Genomic DNA, 22,933 nt, shown 5'->3' on the forward strand with positions numbered 1-22,933 from the left:
AACGAGCTGAAATTATCTTGCCAGTACATATTAAAAAAATTAAATAAGAAACCTGCTCCTTGAAAACTGCACAGTAAAAAGCCCAGTGATCGTTCAACTCTAACTGAGTACGTCTGAGTTCAACTGGGACCATTTTACCGTGTATATTTTGAAGAAAGCAGTGTTGTGAGGCGCTAGTAGATATCAATGCCGTTGTTTTCACTAACACCACCCACCATTGGGTGAACTATTTCCACTTGAATCTGAATTATTGTATTTCATCTTAACTGTAAATAATTTACAGTGTGCCACAATCTATGTATGACTTGTGATCATTCCAAAGGTCTCACGAGCAGGCCTCGGGAGCCCCGTTCTCCACTCTCGGCAACAATTGCCGTTAACCTCGAAGCAACGAAACAACGAAACTTACAGAGCAGCACGGCGCTCTTACTTGACAAGAGGTGTTGTCATGGCAATTTGTTCAATCGGTGATTTGTTCCTATTATCTACTGTATGTGAATTCATTTCCGACGAAATGACCTCACCGCTCAGCGGGTCGGCCAGTCAGCTGCTGAGGATTGAAAGCCCTCTAACAGTCTAATCTCAGAGGAGCGCGTGCCTATTGCTGCAGTGAGAGACAGGTGCAGGCTGTGCACGGGGTTCCACAACACATCGTTACTGATTACATATTATTAGAGAAAGAAAAATATACAAAATTTGAAACATAATGGCACATGATGTTCCATTATGATGCACATGACTCATGTTCATGGCAACTTTGTGTAAATGTAATATTATTAATATTTAATGTTTTTTTTGTTTTTTTTACCCCTCTCTTCCCTCTTTGACTGTGTACATGCAGTGGAAAAAAAGCAAAGCATCACAATGCAGCCTGTTGATAAAATGAAACTGAATTAATTCAGCACAGTGGTCTATCACTGATAACACTAATAAACAACTGAAAACAAATGCCTTCAGTGATTACAGAAATTCACTGTTCATTTAAATTATGAACACACGCAGGTAATTCCTTTACCATATGTCTTCTAGTCATAATAGTTCATTTTTAATGGTAAGTGATGCCACTGACAGCAAACGTGTCCTATTTGCATTGATTTACATGCACTGGGTTTCATTACATGTGCGCTAGTTTACTGACTGGAACAAAGCAATGATAAGCTGATGTCATTATCGTGAGCATTTGACCTCTGCCTCTGTGAACCAGTAAATGTCACTGCCACTGAAATTTAGCAAGAGGCAGAGCTGTAACCACCAGAATAACCCCTCAAGTGTCTCAGTCCTTGTACCGTACATCACAGAACATAACATCCTTGCATTTACAGTATATAGCATTTTTCTCAGACTCTTGACAATGATGATAAACTGACCTCCACCACCACCTGGGTGATGGATGGCAGCCATTTGGACCAGAACACTCAACACACATCAGCTTAGGTGGAGAGGAATTATTATTATTTTTTAGCCAATTAAAGTGGGGGGATGACTAGGCGGTAGTTAGAGAGACCCAGGTTAGGAATGTAACTACTACTTTTAGTGTCACGGGGTCTATTAATGACCACAGCGGGAAGAGGGCCTTGGTTTAACCGGCCATCTGTAAGACGGCCTCTCCTGCAGCAGTGTCAATGTTCAATGTCACTGCAGTAGGCCACGGCACTTGCTTAGCTTCAGCCATTCCACAGAAACTGAACACGGTAGTACCCCGCAAAAAAACCCCAGCTCAAGCTAGGTTTTGAAACAGTGAGTAACTGATTGACCAGCTCATACCCAGCTAGATCAGCTTTATGACCAGCTTGGCCATGTTGGTTAACCAGCTCATACCCAGCTAGACCAGCTTTATGACCAGCTCATACCCAGCTAGATCAGCTTTATGACCAGCTTGGCCATGTTGGTTAACCAGCTCATACCCAGCTTGATCAGCTTTATGACCAGTTTGGCCATGCTGGTTGACCAGATCATACCCAGCTAGACCAGCTTTATGACCAGCTCGACCAGCTCAACTGTCAAGCTGGGCAAGCAGGCATAGCTGGATTTTACAGCAGGGTATGGCTGTTAGTTAAAAAAACAGAATATTCTCTTTCCATAAACCCTGTACAAGCCAGGGAACTTTTTTTGTCCACAGATTTCCCCAATGCACGTCGGCACAAGGGCTCAATTTCTTTAAAAGCTTTTTTAAGCGAAACATTTAGACAACTGAAGCAACAGCGAGACTGCCATCAAGATGACTCCTAAATAACAAGCTGCTCACTGAGCTCGCCCAGAGAGCGCAACTCAGAAAGAAATTCAGCATTAAGCTAATTTCATTCCTCTAGTCGAGTGCAGGCAGCGGGCGGCTTCCAGCACCACCAACAGCCAGCATCTACATATGTCCATATGTTAGCTTCAGCTGCAAGCCTAAACTAGCAGGGCTTAGACTCTGAGCCCATAGAGAAGTACCAGCCTGTGATACTCCAGCAGAAATCCTTCGGCATCAGTGTGGCTGAAAGCATCAGTATGCAAATACACCAGCGCACAGCTTCATAGCACACGCCGCATCAGCTGAGTGCTGGCAGCTGGAAGGCTTCTTCCGGCTGGAGTGCCACAACAGAGTTGGGAGCTTTACTTAAAGGTCCCATTTTGTGGAAAATGACATTTCCATTGCTATGTGGATTATGAAGAAGTTGAAGGTGCTATATTAAAGCGGTGAAAGTATCGAAACGCACAGTCCCCCAAGTAAATCCACATAATCTGGAGGGAGAAAATGTGCACTTAAACAAGCCTTTTGGACTTCCGTGAAGTTGTTATCACAATGATATGCTTGTTTGCTTCAGCACGGCGCCAAATCCAAGTGCTTGCCGCGGAGATACCCAGCCAAGAGGTTCATATGATATCAAGATGAGCCTTAAAGACACAGTCATTGAAGCAGCCTGTTCTTGGTAAAGCTCGAGAGGCGCTGGAGAATGGACATTTAAAATGGGATAGAGATCGTTTTTGGTGCATAAAACCAAACAAACGTCTAAAATGAAACACGGGAAAGGTGTACAATATGGCACCTTTAGCGTTGATTGTTGCCAACTTCTTTGCAGTTAAAAAATCATTCTGAAGTGGATCATCAACTGAAGTGGATGGCGGAGTCCACACCACAACTATAACAACAACAGCATTGTGACGAATTAAAAAAAAAACTGGAGAAGGATGCTGCATGCCACCTGCCTAAACTCCCGTCCTCCACCCCCGCTCCATCCCTGATGGGACTGTCCTTGCTGCTGCTGGGTGTGTTTGGCATGTACCACTCTGGGCTTGGAGGGGGAAAGGAGGGAGGGCTTCCGGAACAGTCCTGCCATTTAAGATTGACAGAAAAGATTCAAACTTTGAAGTTTAGTTTGGCCCTAACTGTTGTGTTTAGTGTGACTTTGTTTCACAGATAGTCAATTCAATTTCTAGAATATTTCAATTGTGTGACTGTTTAATTGTTCCCATAATCAGGAGAAGCAGTAATCTTAGATAAATAAATGACGATCGGTTAATCAGATATTAGCCTTAATCCAGCCATTTGCAGACAATTCCCGGATTAAATTAACGTTCATGTTAGTTTGCCTCTTCACAAAACACATTGTCATGTACAGAAATCACCAATTTGCCAAATGTCGTTTGTGTGGAACAGGTAAAACTCACATTTGTAATTCAAAGTTGAGGACAAATGGTGATGAAATCTGGGCCAATGCAATGTAATGTGGTTTCAAATTGTATTGTGTAATATTTTAGCTCCCGATCTTCTTCTTTCCTTCCATAAATGAAATGGCCAGTCATATCAGTATAGCCTTGTCTTATCAGTGAATCCTGTACTGCCAAGCATGGCAAAAATATTTTTCTTTTTCCTGTAAAATTCACCTTCTGAAAAACATATGCAACCATTTCTCTGAAATCTCCAGACTAGACCAGTTTACTGCAGCATAATTGCACCAGAACGGCACGACCTCATACATCTGACCAGAGGAGTCCTTATTGTGCAGTGGTCCTCACTCCTGGTCCTGGAGAGCCCCAGGATGTGATGGTAATGTCACCATATCATTTCAGACCCAAGAAACCAGGTGAGGTGAGTAAATTGTGTAATTAACTGCTTTAATTGATCAATTAAGTGCAGAGTAACAACAAAAACCAGCACACCATGCGGCTCTCCAGGGCCAGGAGTGAGTAACACAGTTATAGAGCAATGAGGCAGGTAGTGCTGCTTCTTGGCACTGAAAGACCCTGTAGACCAGTGGTCTGCTGGTTCTCACTGTTACTCGGGACTCCATAAGACATTAGAGCAGTTGATTAATGGCTTCATACAGTTAACACACAATTAACTCTCCTGACCTGACACAGTTAACTCTCCTCACCTGGTTACCTGGGTCTCGACAAAAGACAGATTTTAAGGTGAAACAACAAAAGACAGCACATGCAGTAGCTCTCCACAACCAGGGCTGGAGACCACTGCTGCAGACTGCGGCCAGAATATACCCCACAAGATCCCTTCTCCAATATAATAATACATTCACAGTAAAATAAGTAAAATAAGTTAACAAGAAGAAGATTCACCGTTGAAAGGTGTTTTATTATAGTTTAGAGATCACTTGGAGACACAATACAATATCAGAAGTTAAGCCATGTACTGTACACGCCACAGTGCAGTCGGCCAACCACTGAAAAGGATTGTGTGTGTGGGAAAGCAATGCCGCAATATACGACAAACCAGCTCTTTCACTTAAAGCATTTTTTGAGCAGAATTTATAGTGATCGTTCTGCGATCTGTATTCCGTGAGAATGCATACTCTAGCGTGGGGGTGGGAAGAGGGGGGGCTTACATGCATTCAGAAATTAAAAGACTCAGAACAGCTCCGATTTCAACACGACTCCCTTAATCTTAACGGATGTCAAATAAAAACACTTAAAGACAGACGCAGACGGAGGTCTGTCTGGGAGAGGGCCGTGTGCCGAGTGTGTGGTGCTTTATTCCGCAGCCAAGCCGGCCGAGCAGGCGAGAGGGAATTAATGCACTGACCCTCCGGGGAACACTTATCCTCATCTCCGTCCCCCTGCAGACAATTTCAATTTCACATCCGATACGTCTTACAAGCACGCCTCCCATCAGAGTGAAGAGCGTGAATTAGGAAAGACACGGAAAACATTAAAAAATATATATGACTGGGGAATGTGATTCTATTCTTCATCCTTCACTCCACTTCAGTCTAAAAGCTGCGGTACGCCGTTGTATCCATTTCCTCAATCGCTGCATTACGGGGTACGCGAGGTAGGAGCCGCTGTGTCTGTGCGAAGGAGTCCTTATTTCAGCACACGATAAAGAATAACAGGCCAGAATGAACGGGGTAGAATGGAGAAATGCAGAGCACAGTCTAATTGGCCATGTAATGCGAGGTTTACACTGGGAGAAGCAGCGGCTAATTACGCGGCAAGCCCAGGAAATAGCCCCTCTCATCGTCCGAGAGCTCGCACATCAACAGATGGACAGGAGCCACCCTCACAAGGGCGAGTGACAGATTGTGCGGCCAACCGGTCTCCAGGGAAGATGGCGCGGGACACGCCCTTCGGTTTGCTGAAAGACAGCGCAAATTGGGGAAATCTTACACAGGGACTGAGAGGCTTGTGAGAGCCCTTTCATTCCCCCGGCACAGTGGAGGTTTAATTACTATCTATGTAGCCTAATCGTCTGATTTCCTATAATCAGCTAATGTGTCTTTATCTTCAATTTAGTCTGCTGAAGTTAAAAACAAAACACAGCCGCAACCGTCTTAACTGTCTTCTGGGGTCTTAAACTACAAAATACATACACTCAGTGACTACTTTATTAAGGTATCTATTACACTTATTGGTCTTCTGCTGCTGTAGCCCATCCACTTCAAGGTTCATCGTGTTGTGTGTTGAGAGGTTCTTCATACCACTTTAGTAATGTGTGCTTATTTGACTTAAATGGTAAATGGACTGCATTTACTATATAGCGCTTTTATCCAAAGCGCTTTACAATGAATGCCTCTCATTCACACATTCACACACACTCACATATCAATGGTGAAAGGCTGCTATGCCAGGCAACAATCAGCTTGTTGGGAGCAATTGGGGGTTAGGTGTTTTTCTCAGGGACACAGGGTGGGTGATTGAACCGGCAACCCTCCAACTGCCAGACAACCCCTCTTACCTCCTCTCACATTGACAAGGTGTTTTTGCCCACAGAACTGCCGCACACTGAATGTTTTTTGTTTGTCGCACCTGTCTATCTGTGAACTGTTGCAACTGATGGGCCTGAAAATCCAAGGAGATCAGCAGTTTCTGAGATGATTGTTGGTACCCTGTCTGGCACCAACAATCATTCCATAGTCAAAGTCACTTACAGCAGATTTCTTCCCCATTCTAATGTTTAGTCTGAACAACAGCTGAACCTCTTGACCATGTCTGCATGCTTTTATGCATTTAGTTGCCCCCACATCCCACATGATTGTATTTGCATTAACAAGCTGGTGTACAGGTCAACCTAATAAAGTGGCCCCTGAGTATACATGACCATTGACTAACATAAACAAACTAACTAACTAAACAGAATTCAGAATCACTGTTGTACAAAGAACATAATCATTTCCCAACTTAAGCCGTATGTTAAAAAGTAGCCATAGCTGTTTAAGAATTTGCATTAATACCAGGTTTAGAAATTAAGTACAAAGTATTTTTATAAATGTTACACTGAATAGGTATGTATAATTATTTTGTCATCCATGGTGCTTCAGTTTTCATTATGTACAAAAGGACTCAAAAAGTGTTACATTCTTTCACTGTTCCTGCAGCTACAGCCGTGTGACAGAGTGCTGGTAATGATGTTGAGTTTCCACACACAAAAAAAAAAAAAATCCCACAATGAATTTCAAGAAAATGGTCGGCCCAGTCGAGCGGCGCCATTTGAATAATGTATTTCAAAGGCTCCCTTATTTTTTGCCATGGCGGGGAGAATGTGTCTCAGCAGCAGAAAAGTTTCTAAAGTGTCAATCAGCAAAGAGAAAAAGAGGTAGGCTGTGCTGACTTCACCACTGTCACTTTGGGTCACCACGCAAAGCGAAAGCACGACCCCGCAGCGGAGCTGTGGCGCCCACAAGGTAGTGAACATCGGTTTTAGATTCCTGCCATCCATCTTGTGCAGGTTCAGTATTTATTTTAGATGCCAAGCACCTCATGGTCCTGGCTTGTAACTAACAAGCTAACTTATGAACAAACTAACAAACTCACCAACTCACTAACCCAACTCACTCAGTCATGCATTAGTATTCATGGTGCTTCACATCAATGACACTGTGTCCTTGCCTATTTTTTGAGAGAGTAATTAACTGTTGGGGGAAAGTAAATGAGCCATTTCAACTTCATTGCAACTTCCTCACTCCTCTAGTCTCCTTTACTGAACGCCTGAGTTGATCCGACTGTGTCCAGGCCCGTCCAGATTTCGTCCGCCTGTCTCCGCCTTGTACCTGTCACTTAGTGACCGGCGAGGTCCCTAGTGCTGACAGACACTTTTCACCTGACAGAAGGTCTTCTCAGGACACTGCCCTATTGCTTCCCGACTCTGTTTGACGTCTGTCGCGTGTCTGTCTGACATCTTTCTCCCGTAGAAACTGAGTGGGAGGTCCTGACGCCCATTTCTCACGCTTCACAAACTCCGGCACTATGTCACAACTCTGGAAACTTCCGGGGAAATTAAACCGTGTAAGTGAAGCGGCTCCCTGAACCATTTCTAGTCATGTGACCTTCTAATATACTTCATATGATCATAGAATGTTTGACATTTAAATGAACGGGTGTAACCACCCCAGTCTCGGGGCATGTCCTGTACATACCTCTGCAGAGGCATGATTACGTTCTCGCAGATACTCTTTGCTGCAGTTTCAAATCAAATTTCCACAAGGGGTGATAAAGAAGCTTTAAGGAATGTAACATTACAAGATTTTTTTCAAATCCTTCGTAACGTCTCATTTTTATGTATTAGCTAGACTTGCATCACGTGGTGGCTGTGAGAATTGAATAACAGAACGTAAAATTTATTCAGAAAAAAATTCTAAATCAAAATGAAGATCGCCTTTCCCGAAACCATCCTGCTTGATTCGATTTAATATAGTTCATTGCATTTACGCCAAGCAGTCACAACTTATATTATTGTATAAGTGCGGTTATCAAACACAGATCACAAATGGGAGCAGCTCACGTGCTTTAACCGCTACTCTAAACCGACAAAGTCACGCCCGTCTCCTGAGAATATGTGCCTGTTCTCCAGAAAATTAAGGTCTAAGATTCCCTCTACCACCCCTAGTGGACATTTGATTTTAAAACTGCAGCAAAGAGTGCCTGTGAGAATGTAATTGTGCTCAAATCGAAATCGTAGTCAAAGTGCTCAAAGGTACATATTTGCCATAAGACTGGAGGAGGGTGTAACAGGGGCAAGTCAACTGAGGGTTTTAAAACAGAGCTCTTGTAGACTTCTCCAGAAGAGATATGATTCGCTTAAAAACCACTGTGAGGAAGCTAATCACACACTCACGTGCTAACTCATGACAAGGACCCGCACACATGACCTCATATTCAGCAAGATATAATACAACGTGCTTAATGGGACGTATAAGAAAGCCTTTTGCTTCTGCTGCCATTCAAGCACACATCTGAGTAAATAAAAATGTCACATATCACAGCGTTGATGGATTTCAACACATTCTTTGAAAAAGAGGAGAGGAGATTTGCAAGCACATATGCCCACATCTTCTGCTTACTTAGTACTGCGGTTTTTCGATGGAATAGTTCCCTTGAAGGTCTTTAAAAACTCTTGAAAACAGTCTCTTCAAAAGTCTATTCGACCAAACTAAGCACTTCAAAGACATAAAGAACTTCTCACCTCATCATTCTATTTTAATCATACCCTTTATTCACTCTCAATAGTCTGAAGGATTATGCACATATATTTGAACAGAATAGAGACACTTCCAATATCACATACACAGTATATATCATATAGAAGAGTCCACTTCCTGGAGTAACTATTTGAATTACATCATTTTAAAACCAATTCTCCAAATGATTCGAGAGAGAATGACGATTAAATGAATATCTGATAAAGTATTTTAACCTTGAACCACTAAGGTATTGTATCTTACTCCAGGCTATGTACAAAACAATAGAAATGAAATATTCAGACGTGTGTTCTGGTAATTTGAAAATATCTATTCTAATCTATCCCAAGACATTAACTTCAGTAATATCTACAGATAATGCTCTCTGCTCACAAATATACCCCATGGGTTTAATTTCTTAATGCTTCTACTGTTCTAAATGATTACTTAAACTTGTACAAGTGTAATAACAGTGTTTCCAAAGAAGCTTGTATTTCTATTGCGGTGCCTGTTCTGTTCGATACCAAATGTTTTTCTTTGATTAGACACAAGCCCTTGGCCATGTACACCTACATGCCTGTGGGATTTGGAGTAATGTTAATAATGGAGTAATGATTTATAATTTCCACAATGACCACTGTACAGCACTACACACACGCATGCCAACACGCACACAAACACGCACACGCACGCACACATACAAACACGCACGTACACAGTATGCATACAGTAAAATGGCGCCAGTCTTCTGCTTAGACAAGCCATATTCCCTTCACACACAACATTTCTAAAAAAAAGTCAAAGCTGCATCTTTAGTTTGCCGAAGCCTTTAGTATTCTGGAAGTATTCAGAGGACAACACATTTCCAACCGTTTACAATGTCTTTAAATTAGCCTTGCCGCCTCACAACAATGGACTGGATGCGCCGTTTAATCAGCATTATTTTCAATCGGCCCTGTTTAGCACATCCTAACAGAGAGGATACAAAAGCATGCATCCCGGTTCTGAATTTCACATGAAATCACAGGCAGGTTGAGGGGCTTACTTTTAACTATGCGCTCTCCAAGGGGGGTGGCTTAGTGAAAGGAACTAAGAACCATGTTGGCAGTTTAACCCATCAAAGCACAGCAGCCCATTGGAGATAATTAGTTTAGTACTCTGTTAGCACCCACAGGCTTACAGAAGTACTGAAAATCCGAAACATACGTAACCTGAATAGAATACAGAATAAACTTTGGGCCAGCTTCTCAGACACAGATAAAGCCCTAGTCTAGACTAAATTCAATTTTGAATGGCGATGCTCCAAACAAAACTCAATTTAGCACAGAACTAAGCTTAAGCCGTGTCCGTGAACCTTAGTGCCCTTAGTGTTTTTAATGGCGTAGTTATCAAAATGATTATGAAGATAAGTGCAACAACGGCAGGCCTTGGCAGGTCTCAGAATAGCATGTGATGCTAGCACTTCAAGCTTGTTAGGACTGGAATTCCACTAAATATATGAGGACAATTGAAGCTTTTTTTGTGTGTTATGTAACACAGTCAAAAACAGGTCAGACCTACCCTCTTCAGGGTAGTGTTTTCTTCGCAATGTGGTTCGTTAAACCAAATATTGTAATATGCACTTGGTTCTCACTGAATGCACTTGATTTCACGAACACGTAGGTCTGCGAAGACGTGAAAAAGCTTCCACTTTGGTGATGAATGATAAGGGCATTGCACAGCAAACAAATACCAATCACATAACGCTGTTCCTTACAAATGTAGGCTTTGTTATGGGGGGGGGGTTAGGGTTAGGATCAGTATGCCATGTTAAACTATTCTAAATAATGCCATATGAAAACATTTTTAATTTCCCCTTTTATCTGTTGGAAATGAGTCTCATGGTATAACAATAACTCCCCTGTTGAAATCATCTTTTTTCTTCACAACTACCGTTTGGAAAATTGGCATTGCTGAATTTGCCAAACTTGGCAAGTGAAGACAAAATCTGACATTGAAACAACATTTCAGATAAAATCCCTTCAGGCTATGTACTATACACTCACCAAGCACTTTATTAGGAACATTTTTACTTTATTACACCTACATGTGCATGCGATTATCGATTCAGCCAATTGTGCAATGCATACAATCATGTAGATACGGGTCAGGAGCTTCAGTTAATGTTCACATCAACCATCAGAATGGGGAAAAAATGTGATGGAAGTGACTTTGACTGTGGAATGATTGTTGGTGGCAGACAGGGTGGTTTGAGTATCTCCTGGGATTTCCACGATAAGGCTTGACAGTCCGCAGTAGAGTCTAGATACTTTCTCAAACTCAGCTCTGCTTCTTCTGTGTATGTATACTAGTTTATATTCCAACCAATCTCCTGATCAATTCTGAGTTATTGAGAAAAATGTGCTCACATTATATTCTTATACTATCTTATACTATTTAACAAGAGAAACAGGCAAGAGCCATCATTTCAAACAGAGCAGGCCACTTTGAAACAATTGGGCCTTATAGTATTGTCCCCCTCTCTTATATACTAATATATATATATATATATATATATATATATATATATATATATATATACATATATATATATAACCTAGGTGTCATCATCATCACAAAACATCACATTTTGAGAGACTCTCTCTTTCTAATGTGCACTAAATACAATGACAGAAAACGAGATGCGTCATGGACGTCATGCATCACGTAGTGATATATTTAAATCGTATGTAAGATTATCACTTCCATGACACAAAGATACCCACACTGCAGCGGAGATTGACACCCATTGCACATGCAGTACAGTATGATCCGATAACTAATACCAAGAAATGCAGATCCCATACAAATATATTCCACCTCCCCTTTCCATTTGCATCTTCCAGGTCAACCAAGGATCTTCCAAAACTGTTTTCTATGCACTTCCAGTGTCCCAGTATAGTTATGAATACAATAGCTCGTATGAATGTTTGTATTGGTCGAAAAGAAACCCACTCAGTTCACCTATAACAGGTCTGGCAACATAAAATGATGCAACACTGCAAAGAATTTTGAAATAATGAATACATCTTAAAAACTGCATCTATGCTTATGGTTATAGCTATACTTATTATCACTGCTCTATTGATATTTCACAGGTATCTATATGGATATTGGTTATGTAAGGATGGACACCTCATATCGCTGTATGCATCAAGAAAAGGCAGCATAAAGACCCATAAATACAACCCACGTGTGCAAAATGCGGTTCAGGATACAAGGAAAGATGGTGAGAACAAATGCTTTGTGGTAGCAGGCTACTTGAAATATATCAGTAATTTGAGCTATTTGCAGGAAAAAAGATTGTATCATCCACTGAGGAAACAATTGGTTCATATAAAACCATAACATTAAGTTTATTTTAGCCTATAATTCATATACATTAATATGAACGGATCCACTCTATACAGTATGGGAAACTACTTAATCAACTGAATGGCCTATTCCTGTTATCAAATACTGTCATACATCATAAGTAATATACAGTATGTTAGTGGTCCATGTGCAGTAGGCAAGACTGCCTGAGAAGACAATTGAATGGGAGATACATACAGAAGGTTATTTCACTGAAAATGAAAAACTACACAGCACTGAGCATTTTCCATTGTTAAATTGAAGCACCCTTGGTGAAATTATGAAATCTTATCTTTATATGCAAATGCGCACACACACACACGGGCGCGCATACATACACGTCTATGTTACAAAGAGGGGACTCTGATTCTAGACCAGCCAAGAGGGGACTATAGTTTCCGTACATTTCTTCAAAACAAAAACAGTAATAGAACATTTTGTTTCAAGCTCAGTATACATGCTGTTTATTTCGATTTTACTTTTAATGTTAAAAATGAAAAAAACCAAGAGGGGATGCAACCAGCCTACAGGATGTCCCCACAAAGACTTGTTTTCTTTCAAGAAACACACACATTATATATTAAATGTCTGCACACATAATGTATATAAATACTACATATAAGTGCAGAAAATAAGTGCAGAAAAGTTGCCTGTTTTGCTAGGTATGTTAATACTGAAGTAAAGCAGCTTTCAACAGATGAACTGAATCACACATTTACTGACTAATACAGAAGGTGTTGTAATTTCATGCTTCATATGGTTATGTCACCCTTAAAGCACAATTTATGTTAACGCCAAGGCACTTGTTTTGGCAGGAGAGGCAGTGCCATAGAATGGTGCACCTGCACTAGTCTCAGAGTTCCGAAACCACCACCTCCCTGCTGTGAAATCCAGCTTTGCCAACTCGACCAGCTCAAAAATTGAGCAGGTCAAACTGGTCATAAGTTGGTCTAGCTGAGTATGAGCTGGTCAACCAGCATGGTCATGCTGGTCATAACGCTGGTCTAGCTGGGTATGAGCTGGTCAACCAGTTAGTGCTCTCAGCCTGTCTGAACAAAACAGCTATTTCAAAACAAAATTTGAGCTGGTCAAACCATGTCATGCTGGGACCTGAAATGGTCCATCAGCTAAACCATGTTGAGCTGGGAGCTGGTCTGAACCGGTCCACCAGCTAAACCCTGTCGAGCTGGGAGCTGGTCTGAACCGGTTAACCAGCTACCAGCTGTTTCAAGACCTAGCTTGAGTCTTCTTTTGTCAGCAGGCTTCCTTTTTTCCTTGGCCAGAAAACGACGGGAGAGGATTAAATAAGACCGAAAACGCAATGTGTGGGTACCATGTGGGCCTCGGGAGTCTGCTGTGCTTACAGATTGATCTGCAGAGCGGAGGATGCACCCATGCCGGCTCCCGTGAACTCTCCCAGTTGAGCAGTCTCGCCTGTCACGCTACGTGCTAACAGAACAGTTGGGACGAGGGCGTAGAACAGGGAGGGAGCTAAAAAAGCAGCTTAACTATCTTATTTAGCCATTGCAGACCTCACCATGATTATATAATACTGCGCACATGCTGTAATTTCATAAGCGATGCGGTGCAGTTGTTAATGAAAAGTTACTAAATCCAAAATAGGACCACGATTGTGTGACCTTGAAATTGCTTCATGCACGTAAATCCAGGAATATGTATATTTATTTTCATGCCGCACCTGACAGGACCTCAGTAGTACACCGGAAGCCAATATGGCAACCATGTCACGTGACAATCTTTCCTACAAACGCACCACACAACCCTTTACAACCAGATAACCTTTTGCGGTATTCCAACTGAGATTTCATGAAGATTTTACAACCAATCTGGAAAACGCTGGTTAGAAGCAATATGCCTATGATACTTGCCCCAGAGTAATATAGCAATCTGTACAATAACTGCGGAATGTCAGCACTTCAATTTTTGACCCCCCTTATAAAAACAAATTCCAATACAGTGCAAGGCTTCAATGTGACGCTATAAAAAAAATACTGCCCTCGATTTAAGGTCTAGCACTGCAACCTGAAGCCCAGGACAGGAATAGCATAGACAAATAGCCTGCAATGAAATCAACCTCAAAGTAACAAAACTGTACTTTAGTAGGCTGGGAGAAAAAAAACAAAAAAACTTTTGTCACACCTTGTATCCTATCTTTTCGCTTGTCCTAAGGAAATGTCACACTGTTTCTTCTTGGATTACAGGAGATATTCTCTCCCCTGCTGGCTCTTAATGGCGTGCAGCAGGTTTTAGCGTCTTCCCCGGCCAAGCGCTCTGGGAAGAGGGGGAGGTGATGAGCGGGGACTTGGATGTTAGGATGTGAGCTCCTCTTTTTAAAGAGAAAGGTGAATTAAGTCCAGGTTTAAGCCCAGCCATTCACGCCAGGCTCCGTATACATGGCTCCCGCAGGCTCCCTCTAGCCAGCCAGTCGCTCCGCCCCGAGCCTTGGGCTGTCCCCTCCACACATCGCGCCCGGAGGAACCGCAGGCTCGACCGCGGCCCCGCACCCGGCTTCCTGATTTGTCCATTAATACCAAATGAAAGGCACGCGATTAAGCTGTACGCGCAGCTTTCAGAATCAATATATTTTATTCGATGAAAAGTATGAAATAACTTCTTTTTATATGTTAAAGGTACAATAGGTCATTTCGGACTAACGGTCAAGAGAGGAATTACAGCAATAAACACCCTCAAACCACAACACTGTTTATCCCTCCCCCTTCTCTGTGAACACGCTGACATTGACGCCATTGGCTGTGGCAATTACAACCAATTTTCAACCAATGAGCTTGAATTATTGGTCAGCTGTACATCAACATCAGTGCATCAACTGCATATCTGAAACCCGAATTTAAGGGCTATAAACACAGGCAGAGGGTGAGTGAACATGTCAGTGAGCCTTTTTCAATGATAGGAAGGGATTTACAATGGTCTTGTAACAATGTTTTAACACAAAAATCTTTCCTATTGTACCTTTAAATGTGGAAATGTGGACATTTTAATTCGGTCGGGCTGGAATAGTGACCTATTATATGATACCTATTACATGACACATAATCACGCCGCAATCTGCTGATTCCTACGAACAGGGAAGGAGGGAAATCATTCCGTCCTGTTAAACCAAGCAGGTTTCACAAGCCACCGCAAATATTTACATCACATTAAGATGTTTTGAAACCCGTCTAATGCACTGCAGTGTTGCGTGCAGCATATGTATATATAAACACTTGCTATACTCCATCACATTAATGAGTGTTAGCCCCAGCTGGGCAGTGCGCGGATGACTGGCTCGGTGTGATATGCAACAAGGGAGGCATGCTGTGTGAGCGCTGCTCCAGAAACGGCTCTCCAGCGCTGACCTGGAATCAGTTTCCAGATTTATCGCACAGCGGTCACGGTAAGGCCCGGAGTTGGGAAGGCTGATCCCGGATCAGGCGCGGCTCAGTTTTACTCCGTTTTAGCAGAAGAGACGAGGCAGCTTTCTGATGGTGTTGTCAGGTGCAAGGTAAATATTGCACCTGACAACACCGAGTTGGCACGATGACATCCTTCGAGTGTTTGAGATGTTTGAGCGTCATTTACTGGCCTGAAGACACTACACACAAGTGCATATTCCTGTCTTGGTAATTTTATTTCCATCCCTGATGTTAGGATTAAATTAGCTTTTTAAAACACTGTAGGTTATAATGATTTAAAATAAATAATTTGTTATTGAACTGACGATTTAATCCTAAGCGAGTTACAGTTCATTAGGCTAAGCAGGGAACAAACCCCCCGGGAGCAATGTGGGGTTAAGGGCCTTGCTCAAGGGCCCAACAGCTGCGAGGATCTTATCGTGGCTACATCGTGGATTGAACCGCCAACCTTCCCAGTCCGAGTCATGTACCTTAGCCACTAGGCTACAGGCTGCCTGAGTCATGTACCTTAGCCACAAGGCTACAGGCTGCCCGAGTCATGTACCTTAGCCACAAGGCTACAGGCTGCCCGAGTCATGTACCTTAGCCACTAGGCTACAGGCTGCCCCAGTCATGTACCTTAGCCACTAGGCTACAGGCTGCCCCAGTCATGTAGCTTAGCCACTAGGCTACAGGCTGCCCCAGTCATGTACCTTAGCCACTAGGCTACAGGCTGCCCCAGTCATGTACCTTAGCCACAAGGCTACAGGCTGCCCCATGGGTTTCATCAACGTTACTGAAATGATGTTCACTTGTCAAGCTATTTTGATGAACTCATCGTAATTCTTGTATGTTAAACAGGGTTGCTGACAAGTTGTAAATCATGCCTGCACTTGGATTTGCTGTCTCTCTTGGGACTATATCTTCCCTCTCTTGGGAATTACTGTTCCTAAATCCCCCATCGCTGCAGTGTTTGAGTTGTAAGTCCCTCTTGATAAGACCATCTGCTCTACGGCAGTAAAGTAAAACTAAGGTGCGTTCGCAGCGTATAAAGGACTGGTGAAATGAGTGGCATTCACATGCTTGAGAAGGGAAGAGATTACATTTTGGGTGGCAGCCATAATGACATAAAGAACCAAAAAAGGCCCATAAACTTTTCCGCAATCCTTTTTTGGCCAGTTCTCACTCTGTTCCCACTAAAGTAGCAGTGAATATAACCTTTGCAAGAGTTTGGGGAAATTCTGGGTTAGAGTTTTATTGTGCATAACTGAACCTTTGGGTTTACCCATTTACGTGGAGTAGGCACTCAAACTGTTGTTTGGATGGCACTGAACAACCGGATGCTTCTTGAGAATGTTCTGCCGTCAAAAACACTTCATACAAAAATGCCAATAATGAGGGCATTGCAGAGACAAAGACAACAAGGAGCATAAATATTTTCATTGCTAACAAACATTGCTATTTTTCACCTCTTAATCCCTCGACCGACCTTGTCCCCCTCCCAGTCTCCCTCCTTCTCCAACACAATTTACCGGCACATTTTGTGAAGAGTTGAGGAGGGAGATGGGGTGGTGAGGCAGTCCAGACCACACCCATACAATCCTGACATACAGAATTTATGTTTGATTTGAAATGTGCGTTATTATAGTTATTCACATTACTTTGAATAGACATTTGGTGAATGTGTAGGGGACACATCCATCTGTGATAATCTATCAGTAATTTCAACATTTTCCAGTCACTTTAAAGTGAGCTAGACAGACAAGGCTTCGACCTGTGTGGTCTTGGTCAGGTGGCATGCGATTGGCTGTCAGAACACATTGTAAGAGCAATCGTCTGGCAGTCGGAGGGTTGCCGGTTCGATTCCGCCCTGCGTGTGTCAAAGTGCCCCTGAGCAAGACACCTAACTCTAATTGCTCCTGACGAGGCGGTTGGTGCCGTGCCCGGCAGCCAGTCGGCATTGGCGCGCGAGTGTAACAGGTGAGAAATTGCCTGAGTCCGAGGTGGGATTTGAACCCCGGCCTCTCACTTGTCCAAAATATTTGTTGAACGAACGCGTTACCAGTCAGCTAAAGACGAACTTGCCTCTAGCCAAGGGCAACAACGTTCTTTTGAATTTGAGGGTTACGTCATCGGGGAGTGTTGTCGCGATAACCTGCTACCAGCCTTCGCTTTCACTGCACCATCCGTGCTTACCAGCGAACTAGCTGAGCTAACCATGCTACACGAGCACCTATACGAACGGGGGAGTGAGAAGCCTGGGGCCGGGCCGTACCTCAGTGATGAAGGCCTTGGCAGTGGCAGGGCTCATGAAGAGCACCGCCCGACGGAGCGTGTCCCTGTAGCGGTGCAGCTCCTCCACCCGCATGGTGCGGAACATGCTGGTGATCATCATGTTGATGTTGGACTCCACCTTCTGCAGGGACACGTCCATGCCCTGCTGCGACGTCTTGTCCAGGAAGTCCTGGATGCCCCGGATGTCTGCGCAGAGGAGGGTTACGTGTTATAAAGGGGGAATAAGGAATCCGTTCACATTCATGTTTCCATTTCCAATGCATCTTTGGTCTTCCAGATCATTTCAGAGGTACAAACCTTCAAACAAAATTATCATGAGGTACGGACTTGAAAAGATAAATTCCGACCAAATATGAAAATTCGCTCATTTGCAAACTTTATTTGAAATTACAAATTTGAACATTTTTGTAGCAGTCTATAATCTGTACTAAGTAAAACAACGTTATAATTCTTTCAGATTCTAAATCTAAATCTGAAATCAGGTTTTGAGAAAATCAGCTCCAAACTTAGAAATGGAAAATAATGATACTACTTCTACCATACACATGTCATTATTGTTCAAAAGGAGGTATTTTATATTTGTAGCAGTAAAGAGAAAAAGAGAAATTTGACTAAAAATGTAATTTTTTCAGAGGAACAGAACCTTAACTGACATTTTTGTTCGTCACTGCTTTTGTTCATTGTGAATTGCGTTTGCCATGCTATTCTCTTAACAGAGGTCCCCACCCTTCTCCTGGAGCACCCCTTGCGTATGCTGGCTTTTGGTCCAACATCTCTATTCATTAATTAATGTTGTTTAAAATCCATAATTCTGCACTGAAACAGACTTTAACCCAATGCCTGTTAGGGCTCATTAGCATTTGCTTTGAACTCTTCATTAATCACAAATTGCATAATTTCAATAACCAGGTGCAGACACTTTTGGCCTGTCGGTCTTCAGTGATTTCACCCATAGGTCAGTTCATTAATACATAATGTGTCATGTGCCCTCTTTCAAAACGAATAATTGACTGAGTACAAGTACATAACTGAATAAGGCACAGTCATTCCTTGTTACAAGAATATTGTTTTCAGACATGCAGGATCAGGGTTGGGAGTCTCTGCTGTAAAATATGATCCTTTATCTCTATTATTTTCACAAAATAATAAACACTAAAATATCAAAATTCATATTGACATTTCCTCTAATCCACCAAAAATATCACTGAATCTTAAAAGTTCTTGAGGAAGTTAAAAATCATTCACTCAAGTGCTGAGAGAAGTAGACATCGATTTTTGCAGACCTCATTTTATATCGAAAAAACAACAAACAGAAGGACAACAACTGAGTTATTATCGTACTGTATGTATACAACATTATACAATTAAGTTATCAACGCAGCTGTAACCAGGAACTGCATTTGAAATTAGAGAGGGTTGTTTTTTCCCCACATAGCTGCAGAGCAAAGCTCGCATCGTGCATTTGTCATGGTCATCCTGTCTTAAACTGAAGGTAAATAAAACATGAGTCACTGACTGAGAGGTGGCTGTGAACTCATTCATCTGTGTAAACGGCTGCGTCAAGCAGGCACCGCTTCTTAGCCCCGTCGCTGAGCGTTTGAAACAGCGGCTTAAGATGGTGGAGCTGAGCTGGCTTTTCGGAGGGGTCTACGATGGGGTTACGGTGGATGAGGTGCGACAGACAATAGGGATGGGAGCGGCGAGGGGCAGAGTTGGCGGCCATTTTGAAGCAGAGTGACTTTTGAAGCAGAGTAGGAGACATTGGGAGGCAGCAGCTGACAGTGTTCGGCAGTGGGAAACGCGAAGCTGAGCATTGTGGGTAATGCCATGAAGGCTATACGATGCAGTTCACAGAGTGGCTGTGTGAAATAGGGCGCTGGCTAGCTGCTTGGTACAGGACAGTGGAAATGTGTTTTCACCCTGCTGTAAAATCCAGCTATGACAGCTTCACCAGTAGGAAAATTTAGCTGTTCAAGCTGGTCGTAAGCTGGTCGTAAGCAAGTCTCATTGGGTGAGAGCTGGTCAGCCAGGTAGTGCGGTTAGCTTGTCTGGTCAACCAGCTACCAGCCGTTTCAAAACCTAGCTTGAGCTGGCAAACCACATCAAGCTGGGAGCTGGTCTGAACTGGTCAACCAGCTAAACCATGTTGAGCAGGGAGTTGGTCTGAACTGGTGAACAAGCTACCAGCTGTTTCAAAACATAGCTTGAGCGGGTCAAACCATGTCAAGCTGAGAGCTGGTCTGAACTGGTCATCCAGCTACCAGCTGTTTGAAAACCTAGTTTGAGCAGTTGCTTTCAGCCGTAGGACAGTGGCGACTCCAGGGGGGCTGTAACCAGCCCCATCTGTGCGGTGAAAGATGTGGGAGACAGAAGCTGAGAGAGCCTCCAGGCACCCTCCCCTGACACCCCGGGCAGGTTCCGTATAGACAGCAGCTTGCTTTTTAATTGCAGGACACAGGGAGAAACACCCCCTTGGCTTTGTTTTTTGTGTTTTTTTTTTACACTTGGGGGCCATTCAAGCAACTGCCGTTAAAGGAAGCCATAAAGACACCGTTCGTCACTGTGTGGAAATCGAAACGCCGAAAGAAAGCGGAGTACCAACGTGCGGCCTTCATTACCGAACATTTACGGCTCTATAAAGCCTCGCGTTAATGCCCCTGTGATCAGGGGGGCGGTGGGGCTGGTTATCACACCTCCCTCACAGCCGGGAGATCACCTGAGGAGAACTATCAAACCAGCCATTCACTGCAGCATCACTAAACGGACCGGACGTTTCTCCCCCAACCTGTCAAGAAGATAAACACCATTATAATAATTATGAGATTTATCACAATACAGCATTATTATATGTATTTGTCTCATTGTAATAATTATGATGACATTTTTATTATAATGCCATTCCTAGTCTTCAGGTTCAGAGCACATGCTTTGTGAATGCATGGTGAAGTTCCCAGTGTTAATTCAACTCTAATACAGTACTGTACTGTAGGTTGGTAGGTGGATAGACTTTTTAGCAAAGCGATGAGATTTGAACAAAATACTGGAGAGGACTTTTACTTTTAAAACCTGGATTTTCCACCTCTGACTGCACGTAATATGAGTCAAATAGGGCCCATGTGTGCACGGTATGAGTGTATTTAACACTGGGCATTTTACTCTGTAAGCTGCAGTAACAGGAAGGTTCCTGAATCAGCTCTGCGTAGTTTAGGAAGCCAGTACGAATTCCTCCAAGCCCAACCTCGCTCCCAACTGCGGCTGCAGATAGCTGCAACCACCAGACGGCTTCGCGCCGCCCCAAGCCTTTCAGCGCCATCTCTTCCTGAAAATAGCAGCTGGGCTGACCCCGCTTGTGCAGAGTTTTCCCTCTGCGCTCCACAAACTCTCTTTTCAGGAAACAAACAAAATGAGGTCAGAGCCTTGTTTAATTCAGAAGCTGTCCGCTCTCCCCCTCTCCCTCTGCCTCTACGCCTCGGACTCACGGTCACGACTGGCCTGGTGATGGCCTAGCGCGGTACCTGCCACCTGCAATGGCAGCTGATATTTCGGTTCCTTTGCACTTTGACCCCCCTCGTCCCCCCTGTCTCCCCAGCGGTTAGCGTTAGCGAGCGGTGGATAATACCGGAATGATTTGTCGGTGAAATAACACTACGCGCTTCATCATACGGGATTAATCCGCTGCTCCCATGTAAGCTCTTAGCCGTGCCGAGACATGAAAGGCTTAGAGAGTCATCCACAATCTAGGACATTCATATGGCAGAGGTGTGAAATGTAGCTTGGTATAACAGAGGTTATACTGTAGTACCTAACAGAAGAAAGACAAGGCAGAATCTCCACTGATTTCTACATTTTTAAAAGCATTAATAGCTTTTTCTCACACCATCATGCATGTGCCCGCCACCCATGTTTCCTGCTTGATTGAGACGCCCACCAAGTAATATAATGCTAACAGTACTGAACGCTAAGAGACTACATACAGTTGATTTCAGAAGGTATAAGCCACAATTATAATGATTATGGAGATTATTAGAGGTGAAAACAAAACTGACATATTTACAAATGAAAGGTTATTAGCCAGAAACTGGGCACAGACCCTTTATCCTTTGGGGTGGCATCCGCCACCACCTGCATGTCCTTCCTAGAGCAATTCTTGTGTCACATTTAAAGCTAACAAGCTAACAAAATGTTCAAGACATCCACCTCCATTTTGTTTCCAGCAGGAATGCGGTTTCTCCTTCCTGAAATGTACCGTGTCTACGATTAACGTCGAAGGATACCTTGTGGCGCGTAGCTCAGCATGTCAGCTCTCCTCGTTGTCAGTACACGAGTACATTAGCCATTATCCATTACATTCCCCAAGCTAGCCAATATTTGTAAAAAAAATGTTTAAATGGTTGTGGATAAAAAAAGTTTTCAAATATGTTTCCTCCAAATAATTACATAAATAAATAAATTAAATGACTCTTTGAAACATAGCTGGAATGTTATGGTTTGGCAGGGGGGAGTGTGTACAGTGCACATGAAAATGCTGGTGCAATATTGATATTCACCACAACGTTACACAACCACATTTTTTCAAGCCTTTGTTCATAATAATATTTTTCCCCTCTCTCTCTAAATTACAAATGTAATAGTAATTCAACACTTTATTAAAATTTCAATTTGACCTGAGGGGGGAGTTGGCAGGAAGAAAAGAAAAAAGTGACAAACACAATGTTACTGCAAAACGTCGCTGGAACATTTCGTGCTAGCCGGGAAACTGCTTTTGCTTTTGTCACCTCTGAACTCACCGCAACAAACTTCTGCAGAGACGCTGAGCAGAAGAGGTTTGGGGAAAGAGAGTCGGGTTGCAAAATTTCAGCTGAATTTCCCTCTTTGAGGAGTGACATTGTACCCCGCAAATGAGGCAGACTCATTAGGCTTGTATATGTCTGAAGGTAGCGC

The 22,933-nt window shown here is 43.0% G+C and overlaps 1 protein-coding gene across 1 annotated transcript in view; it reads right to left on the reverse strand.

Annotated features, from left to right (window-relative positions):
• Positions 1-22,933, reverse strand: part of grid2 (glutamate receptor, ionotropic, delta 2) — a 243,616-nt gene that overhangs the window by 204,594 nt on the left and 16,089 nt on the right. The window contains exon 3 of the mRNA XM_061260515.1: positions 17,973-18,178. Within this exon, the coding sequence (XP_061116499.1) occupies positions 17,973-18,178 (206 nt within the window). The remainder of the gene's footprint in view (positions 1-17,972; positions 18,179-22,933) is intronic.

The sequence above is a fragment of the Conger conger genome, chromosome 11 (genome assembly GCF_963514075.1).
Source record: "Conger conger chromosome 11, fConCon1.1, whole genome shotgun sequence".
NCBI classification, from domain to species: Eukaryota; Metazoa; Chordata; class Actinopteri; order Anguilliformes; family Congridae; genus Conger; species Conger conger.